The following is a 10,000-nucleotide window of genomic DNA, read 5'->3' on the forward strand; positions in this document are numbered from 1 at the left end:
CCCTGACTCTGTACCTCCCTTATCAAGACAGCACAGTACATTTAGCAGTGCAAGCAAGGCTGTGGTAGACCAACATTTTTAGTCCAACTAAGTAGTCTAGACCAGAGCCAGCACACTCTGAGCTACATTTTAATGTACGGTATGTGTTTTTTCCTGTCTATTCACAAGGAAAATAACACATGCACCCGTGCACACACACACGCGCGGCCGTGCATGCATATGCACAAGCACACGCACACACAGATGCACACACAAACATAGAGAAGGTGTGTAAATGTATAGGGACAAACGTGTGTTGTTTTCGCTCCTGTGATGGGCCACTATTAAAGATTGGCCATTTGAAAGAAGGAACAAAACAAAATCTGTGTAGAAGAGTGCAGATCTCTCTTGTCTCCTTTTACGATAACCATTGAGACAGCTATTATGGCACAGGCTGTTGTTGTGTTTGGTCTGTTTGTGCAATTTGCTGAATTTATGCGTGTGGTTACGTCTTTGTCTGTGCGTGTGTTAATGTGCACACTTATCTGTCCATTTGTGTGCTTAGATGTTTGATGATTATGGTCTGCTGTGACTGTCTGTGTGTTTGTGTGTGTTTGTGTGTGTCTGTGTGTGTGTGTGTGTGTGCGTGCGTGCGTGCGTGGGTGGGTGCGTGTGTTTGTGTTTTTGTATGCGTGTGTTGCTGTCTTGATTTCTGCCTTTGTGTGAGTGTGCATTTGCCTTTATATGTGTGTGTGTGTGTGTGTGTGTGTGTGTGTGTGTGTGTGTGTGTGTGTGTGTGTTCAGACAAGCCAGTGACAGCCAGAGCTATCGTTCATGTGGCAGCCATCCTGTGTGTGTGTGTGTGTGTGTGTGTGTGTGTGTGTGTGTGTGTGTGTGTGTGTGTGTGTGTGTGTGTGTGTGTGTGTGTGTGTGTGTGTGTGTGTGTGTGTGTTCAGAAAAAAAGCCAGTGACAGCCAGAGCTATCGTTCATGTGGCAGCCATTCTGTGTGTGTCTGTGTGTGTCTGTGTCTGTGTGTCTCTGTGTGTGTGTGTGTTTGTGTGATAAAGCAGACTAATTAGCCGAGGATGAGAGAGGGCAGCCCAACCTTTGGCCGCCGTGTCCCCTCCATTAAGCCTTCATTAAGCCCACTGCATTACTTCTTTTTGCACCGCAGACTAGACTTGCACCAATCAAACGCTCTCTTGCTATTTCTCTAACTGCTACAGATATGAACACATATGCATGCATACATGAACACGGACACACATGCATGCACGCACACACATATATGCACACAGAACAAATGCATGCATGCACACATGCACACATACTTGCAGACACATACTTGCATACATGCATGATATACTGTACACACACACACACACACACACACACACACACACACACACACACACACACACACACACACACACACACACACACACACACACACACACACACACACACACGCACACGCACACGCACACGCACACACACACATAAAGAAAGAAATGAAGTTCTGAACGGCTTGTGCCTGCAGTTGAGTGATTTGATGATGAAAGGGTTTATGATGCCATTGTATTGCAGCTAAATAGCCCAATAAGCAACTGCTGTTGGGAACACATGGACTCATCAGACAGGACTTAGGCTATGTCATTAGTCGTAAGAGTGGATGTTTCTGAATCACTGTCTGAAGTGCATAAATAATTATATACAAATTGTTGTGTACTGTACAGGGAAAATGGTGTTGCTGACCCAGATTGCAAAACCTTCATCCTCTCTTTGACCAAGTTTTCTTTTTTTCTTTTATTGTCAGGACCATGCCTCTCTCTCTCATCGACATGCTAGGTCAGGTCCTATATAAACATGCTATATCCGTTTTGGACACTATGTTCCATCAGTTGTTGTTGTTTTTTTTACTGTTGTTTTACTTGTGTAATAACTATAGTTGGCCAGAACCTTGTTTTAACATCTCGTAAAAAACTGATTCACTGGATAATAACCCACATAATATCATCAAGCTGATCCAACTCTCTGAACTGCACAGCTACGAATGCTTCAAACTCAGCCTCTGTGATGTAGATGCTACCAAAAGCACTAGCTGTGAAGCAAGTCATGTCCAGAGCACACTGAAATGTCTCCGGCCAGTGAGAGAGCACAGAGTTCTTGGAGGACCTTTTTGATGGTGTGCCTGGGTTGCAGTGTATGTAGAGTAATGAGTGTGTGCATGTTAATTAGTAGTGTTGTAGTGGCCAGTTGGGGAGAGAGTGGGGGGACTCTCCCCTCACCCTCACACTAGACTAATGAGAACAAGCTTTGAAGAATGCAGAGCTGTTGAAATGGGGAGAAAGTTTCCGGGGCGAATGATATCCTCAGAAGTGACCAGCTCTCTCTCTCTCTCTCTCTCTCTCTCTCTCTCTCTCTCTCTCTCTCTCTCTCTCTCTCTCTCTCTCTCTCTCTCTCTCTCTCTCGCTCTCGCTCGCTTCACCCACCTGGGGCTCATTCCCTCCCTCTGTTTTTGTCCTTTCCTTGCTCCTGCCATCTCCTTTCTCCCTCCCCCTCTTTCTCAAGCTCTCCCATTTCTGTCGTCTTCACTCCGTCTCCCCTGCTGTCTCATTCTGTCCTCTCCACCAGAGATATTCTATAGAGATATGCCAACATAATAGGTTTCTATGGGCACCTAACGCGACCAGGTTCCGGTCTGCCTAAAGGGACGTGTCATAATGCTCCTACAATGAATAGAACAGTCCTTAGGTCTGCCTAAGGGGGGCCATAATAGAACCAGGAAACAATGGGCCAATGGAACCTCTCTCTCTCTACTCTCTCTGTCTCCACATTTCCCCCTTTCATTTTTTCTCATCATTCCCCCCTCTCTCTCTCTGTCTCTGTCTCTCTCTATCAGACTTTCTATCTGCTCTTTATCCACCTGTTGCCAGTGCCAGTGGTGCTGTAAGGGGGGGGTTAGGAGAAAGATAACACACAGGGATTCATGGGTGCAGGGAGGCCTGAGAGCGTGTCAGGTCGTAGATTACTGCAAGTACCAATCCATTGGGGCTGCCTTGTGCCGGCTCATGGATTTGTTGCCACACGCAGACCTGCCAGCTTTTGGATGGATGAGTCCCTCGTAAAAGGCAATGGTGTCCAGCGTACTGCTGCTGCTGCACGGTAGGGGAGAGAAGAGGTGATCAGTCTCGCCGGTGCTGGTTGCCTTGGGCCGCAAATGTACCTGACAAATGTTTCAATATTTTGTTGCACTGCAGTAGATGTAGGATGGCTATGCCTGTGGGCAATAGAATATTGTGTGTGTGTGTGTGTGTGTGTGTGTGTGTGTGTGTGTGTGTGTGTTTGTTTATGCGTGTGTGTGTGTGTGTGTGTGTGTGTGTGTGTGTGTGTGTGTGTGTGCGCGCGCTTAACTCTTCATTATTGATGCTGTTACAGTAATAGGTTGTGTTGGCCCCTGACGTTTGATGACTTTTAGTCTATTGGTGTGGACAACTTAACCAAAATGACAGCATTTTAGATGATATCTGTTTGTAGAAAGACAAAGATGTTGAGACAGAGTTGAGTCAACCAGTTTGCTTTCATTGAAGTGAAGAAGTGAATCTACAAGCTACAAGTTGCAACAGTGTTAGTTACTCTGGCTTAAGCATAAGAAAAAATAGCTAGAAATTTCATTTTTTTCTGAATTTTCATTCCTTTGGTGTCTTGCATCATACTTTCATAAAATCAGAACATCTATGCAAATCAAGCTGGTGTAAAGCCCTTGGTTATCACGAAATACCTCTCTGATTGATTAAGTTTGAAAGTCTGTTACTACAAAGTTTTGCTTAGCGGCCACCCCTGAGCCATACTTTAGGTGTGATGGTCAACCCCCTATTGAGTCTCCTGTGCTCAGGTAATGACAAAAGCCTTTTGATCACTCCACCAGAATATAAGGTTATAGTAATGAATGGCTCGAGGAGTCACTCTGCTCCCACATACACGTGTGTCTCTGCTCCCTCTAGCTTTCTCTCTCTATCCCTCCCCTTCGGTCTCTTGCTCTCCCAACCATTGATCTACAAAGTATTTTGGTTAGTATGTCTGATTTGACTATATTCACCCTGTATCAGTGTAGCCTTGTGCTAACTTGCATTTGATCATTAAAATGTCATCATTCATTAACTTGCATCTCCTCATGTGTTATGCCATTCAGGTGGCCTTAACAATACTTCTGTTCAAAGTTTATCACCTCCTTCCCTCACTGGTTAGAGTAAAGTTATTTTTTACACATGCATATTCTCCTTGTGTATACTGCTGTAAGATGAATTATTTATGCCATAGCTAATGGACAATATCACTTCCAACCTGTAGGATGTTTAAAACAGGGGAGAAACACTCTTTAAACACTTGGCTTTGTGAATCTGTTCTCAGGGGACTTATTTGTGCATTAGACTGATGATGGAAACACCAGCAGCAGCATCTAGAGCTTGACAATGGGAGCTGGAGATCATCACTGTTTGGTGTCTGCTGGCACTGTGTGTGCGTGTGCGTGTGCGTGTGCGTGTGTGTGTGCGTGCGGATGCGCATGCGTGTAAGTGTTAATGTGTGCGTCTGCTTGTCTGTGGGGCCTAATTGAGTGATTGTGCCCCTGTAGGTATGAGTAGAGTACAACAGAGAGCGAGCGAGTCTACATGAAGAGTTTAATGGCAATCATGAGGGGAAACTCCCCAAATGATTATTGATGGCAGACCTGGAGGACCGAGTTTTGAGTTGTGTGTGTGTGTGTGCGTGCGTGCGTGCGTGCGTACGTGCGTGCGTGCGTGCGCGCATGCGTGCGTGTGTGCTTATGTGTGTTCTGTGTGTCTGCTTGTGTGCATATGAAATGTGCAGCGCTAAAATGTGTTAATTTTTTGATGTCAAGTTTGAAAAAGCGATGAATAATTCATCCCTCCGAGAATGACGGCGTGTTCTCATTCTTCGTTTTTCTTCCTTTCTTTTTTTGCCCCTACTCGCGTCGCGCTGCTCCACTTGACAGGCGATGCAGTGCAGTTGCAGTGCCGCGTTGCCAGAGAGGATGGAGTGAAGTATCTGGAGAGCGTTAATGTGCCGTAATGGATTTTGTTGTTGATGAATGCCTTTCAGATGCTAAAGCACTGCTAGCAAGCGGCAACAGTGCAAGCATCAAGCTGAGCGGAGGCTGCCTGCGTGACAGGAAATGAAGGCGCAAAAAAATAAAAGAATAGAAAGAAAAAGAGTCTAACTTTTGTAGGTGTTCGAGACAAGTCATTGCACTGAACTGCTTATCAGAGATTTGACATTAAGAGTTGTTTCTTTTGTTTTTAAAGGAAATTCTAGGTGGACGTGTAGCCCCTTAACAGACACCTATTTACCCATGCACTTCATATGTGCGTGCGTGCGTGCGTGCGTGCGTGCGTGCGTGCGTGCGTGCGTGTGTGCGTGCCTGCGTGCCTGTCAGCCTTATCTCATCTTGCTCTGTTTGTGTTGTGTTTTTTTTCCAGATGACAGTCCTTACTCGAAGGGGAATAAGGACTCAGTGGGGACAGACAACTCCCTCACCTCTCACAGACAGAGCATCCCAGGTACATGCCCCCCTTCTCTTTTCCTCTCTTTTCCTCTTTGTACCTACAGCTCCTTTCCCAAAAAATATAATATAATTTAAAAGGTTATTGATTTCCATTATTACATAAAAAAGGTTAAACTGTCATAGATTATAGACAGAGCCGTAACCAGACATTTTCAAATTCCGGGGTCAAGCATACTGTACATTTAGAATGCTTCAAACACTTCAGTCAAACTCTTAAGTTTGTTTTCATTGATCACTGCCTTGAGGATACAGTCCCAGGAAAAAGTTTGTACACCCTTTGAAATGTCTTACCTTTCTGTCAAAATTGGTCATAAAACATGGTCTGATCTTCCCGGAAATCACAAGAAGGAACAACCAGAGTCTGCTTTAACTAATTCAACCCAAACATTTACAAGTTTTCATATTTTCATTGGCCATAAGATGTAAACATTCACAGGACAGCAAGGCATAAGTAAGTACACCCTTGCATTCAATAGGTTTTAACCCTAAGTTAGTCACAATAACCTCAACCATATGTTTCCTGTAGTTGCAGATCAGATTAACAAAACAATCTGGATGTATCAGGCCTCCCTCTTCTTTAGAAAACTGCCTCTCGTCAGCAAGGTTTGTGGGATGTCTGGAGTGCATAGCTTTCTTGACTTCATACCATATAATTTCAATTATTTTTTGTCAGGGCTTTGACTGGGCTATTTCAGAATGTGTATTTCATTATTATGAAGCCATTCTAAAGTCGATTTGCTTCTAAAGTATGGGTTGTTGTCACATTTCAGGACCCATACTCTTGTGTGCTTCAACTGTGTGACAGACTTCCTCACGTTTTTTCTGTAAAATATCACAATAAACTTGAGTTCATTGTTCCACTGATAATAGCAAACTCTCAAGGGCCTGAGGCAGCAAGGTATCCGCATATAAAGATGCTCCCGCCACCATACTCAAAGGTGGAGATGATGTTTTGGTGAAGGTGTGGTTCTCCAGTTCTCCTCCAAACATGACATTGTGTGTTCCCCTGAACAATTCAACTTTGGTTTCAACGTTGGTCTACAGAATATTTTGCAGTAATTCTATGAAGCATATAAATGCTTTTTCGCAAACCTCAAAGGTACAGCAATATTTTTTTGGACAGAAACCCCATTAATTTTAGATTGGCAGAATGAATCCCATTTTTAGCTATTCTTGGTTACATCTCCTCTTCTGAGTATGGTGGCGGGAGCATCATTATATGCGGCTACCTTGCTGCCTCAGGCCCTTGACAGTTTGCTATTATCAGTGGAACAATGAACTCAAGTTTATTGTGATATTTTACAGAAAAAACGTGTCTATCACACAGTTGAAGCACACAAGACTATGGGTCCTGAAATGTGACAACAACCCATACTTTAGAAGCAAATCGACTTTAGAATGGCTTCATAATAATGAAATATACATTCTGAAATAGCCCAGTCAAAGCCCTGACAAAAAATAATTGAAATTATATGGCATGAAGTCAAGAAAGCTATGCACTCCAGACATCCCACAAACCTTGCTGACGAGAGGCAGTTCTCTAAAGAAGAGGGAGACAAGATACAAACAGATTGTTTTGTTAATCTGATCTGCAACTACAGGACAAGTCTGGTTGATGATATTGCAACTAAGTGAGGGTTAAAACCTACTTAACGCAAGGGTGTACTTACTTATGCCCTGCTCTCCTGTGAATGCTATGGCCTTATGACCAATAAAAATATGATAACATGTAAATGTTTGGGTGGAATTAATTAAAGCAGACTGTGATTGTTCCTTCTTGAGTCTTCCGGGAAGATCAGACCATGTTTTATGATCAATTTTGACAGAAATGTAAGAAATTTCAAAGGGTGTACAAACTTTTTCCTGGGAATGTAAATGGGGATGGTGTATACAGACAGAATTTATCATTGTTGATCATGAATCAATTTTCATCATGGATGAATTTGACATTACTGAAAAAAATACTGAGGACATGACCTCTGTGTCCTCAATGGTAGTTACGGCCATGATTATAGATTAGTTACCCACATTTTACTATTTCAATAACTGATTTGTGTTCATTATTAATGGGATGTTCGATCTGGTGAGTTAGAATGTTCATACCACCAAAGCACCAAAATGTGGTATAGTAATATATGGGATATAGTCGAGAGGGAAGTCAGGGTCTCCAAATCCAAAAACAAACGGAAAAAAAACAGCTGACAGCAAAGCATCAATCTGGGTCTCCACAAACACCCTTGCACTGCTTCTGCCATTGACTTTAAAGGGGCTCCTGGTAGGATCCAAAGTTTAATTAATCATGTTCCTGAGTCAGCCGATGCTTATGCGAGTCATTAGTAAGTGAACGGTGGCTATGGCGTCCACTTCCACGATCCGCTGTCAGAAAACCCCACATGCAACTTTTGACAGCGTTGGACCGAGCGTCCAATGAAGTGTCTTGGGAAACACTTTTCATTTGAAACATGGCTTTACATACCGTATTCAGATTTGTATCAACTGCTGGCATTCCGTGATGAAAAACTCACAGCGAGTTTATTTGAACAGCATTTTTTCATTACGGTGTAGATTTTGAGACAGGCATGCCATGGGCACCGCGTAAATTACGTCATCCTACCATGTGCCCCTTTAATGCTATGTTGCATCATGGCAGTGATTCAGGCAAAGAGATTCCCAACCAAGTACTGAACATTGACATGTAGTTTAGAAAGTACCATATTTTGACTGATTTGATGTGATTCGAATTTCTTTCTTTTTTCCTGAAGAAAATGGTGATTTCATCACAATATTCTATTTAAATCATGATTTTTTTAGTTGGAAGACCAAAATATGTAAGAATAAGCAAATGCATTTTTCAAATGTGGTTCATGAATCTATAATCTATGACAGATTAAATTTTTTATGAAATCATGGGAAAAAATACACTTTATAATACACATGATACTCTAATCTTTTGGAAAGGAGCTGTACATCTTTTACTTTCTTTTCCTGTTCCTATCAGTTGTCGAATCGGTCTCATTATGTTGCCGTCTTTGGGCCTGCCTTCCATTCTACCTGTCTGTCTCTTTGTCTAAAGTCCGACCATTGCATTATGTACCGTATCCGTGCACACACCTCTCTCGCTCTCTTTCTCTCTGTGTATTTGTGCTGTCTTCTCTCTCTAATTACTCTTACTCCTCACTTGTTCTGTGGACCCCTCTCTCCCTCTTCTCTTATCCCCTTTCTCTTCCTCCTCCCTTCCTCCTGTCTTTTCGTCTTTTCCCCTCCGCTCATCCTGCCCACACAAACAGGGCCTGCCCTGGAGAGCAGAGCCATTGCCTTGCTCTCATTTCTCCACTTTGATGTGGGGGCTTTGGGGGAGCGCATGTTTATCGACCGCCCCTGGGCCCCTCTCGCTCTCACACACCCCACCAGTCCGGCTCAGATGGCAAAGGAGGCAGGAAGTAGAGGAAGAGGGAGACACTGAGAAGAGGCAGGAAGGAAGAAGAAAATAGAAGGAAGAGAACAGAGAGGAGAAATGCAGAGAGAGATGAGAGGATGTGGGATGGGTGAATAAGGAGAGAGATGAGAGGAGAGGGAAAGAGGAGATCGGAAGAAGTGGAGAGGAGAGGGATGGTGAGGAGAGATGCTGAAAGAAGGGAGAGAAGAGAAGGAATGGGAGAAAAGGAGTAGAGGAGTTCAGCGGAGAGGGATGGTGAGGTGAGGTGCTGGAAGAAGAGACTTGAGAATGGGAGGAGAGAAGCAGAGAAAGGAATTGATGAGATCAAAAAAGGGAGGAGAAGAGATGATTGAAGTAGTGCAGGGGAGAAGGAAAGGTGCGTTGAGGTGCTGATAGAAGAGAGAGGAGAATGGGACTGAGGTGAAGAAGACAAAACAGGAAGAGAGGAGAGGGGAGGTAAGATGAGGTCACGACTGGAGAGAAGAGAGAAGAGGAAGAGAGAAGAGGAAGAGAGGATAAGATGAAGACTTGGAAAAGGATTTCAGGGGAGATGAATTGATGGGAGATGAGATGAAAAAAGAGGAGTAGAGGAGACCTGGGGGGAGTTAGAATGGTACAGTATGCTGCTAGCAGCGCTGGTAGAATTGCAGCACTGAGGACTCTCAAATGTATTTGTCTCTCAAAGGAGAAACAAGTTGCGGCCAGATACTGGATTAAAACAGACAGCACAATGCTCAAGATTGTAAAAAATAAATAAATAGCATAGCAGTAATGACGCAAAGTAATGACACAGCAAAGATAGACAAAACCCAATACACACCATAAGAATAAAAACAGTCGAGGCTGAAGGCAATGTAACTTCTGTCATTCTTGCGTTGGTCATTCAGACACTGCTATCACTTAGGAAAGCACCGGTTTGGGGGAAAAGCCAACTAGCTAGTCATTCACATGGTGTATTTGTTAGTTAGCCCAAGTGCTAAATCCAGTTAGCGGAACAGTG

The 10,000-nt window shown here is 43.6% G+C and overlaps 1 protein-coding gene across 2 annotated transcripts in view; it reads left to right on the forward strand.

Moving 5' to 3' along the window:
- grip2b (glutamate receptor interacting protein 2b) overlaps positions 1 to 10,000 on the forward strand; it is a 179,588-nt gene that overhangs the window by 86,321 nt on the left and 83,267 nt on the right. For both annotated transcript variants that reach the window (XM_063216119.1, XM_063216118.1), the window contains exon 2: positions 5,479 to 5,559. In XM_063216119.1, the coding sequence (XP_063072189.1) occupies positions 5,479 to 5,559 (81 nt within the window). The remainder of the gene's footprint in view (positions 1 to 5,478; positions 5,560 to 10,000) is intronic.

This window comes from Engraulis encrasicolus, chromosome 14 (assembly GCF_034702125.1).
Source record: "Engraulis encrasicolus isolate BLACKSEA-1 chromosome 14, IST_EnEncr_1.0, whole genome shotgun sequence".
NCBI lineage: Eukaryota > Metazoa > Chordata > Actinopteri > Clupeiformes > Engraulidae > Engraulis > Engraulis encrasicolus.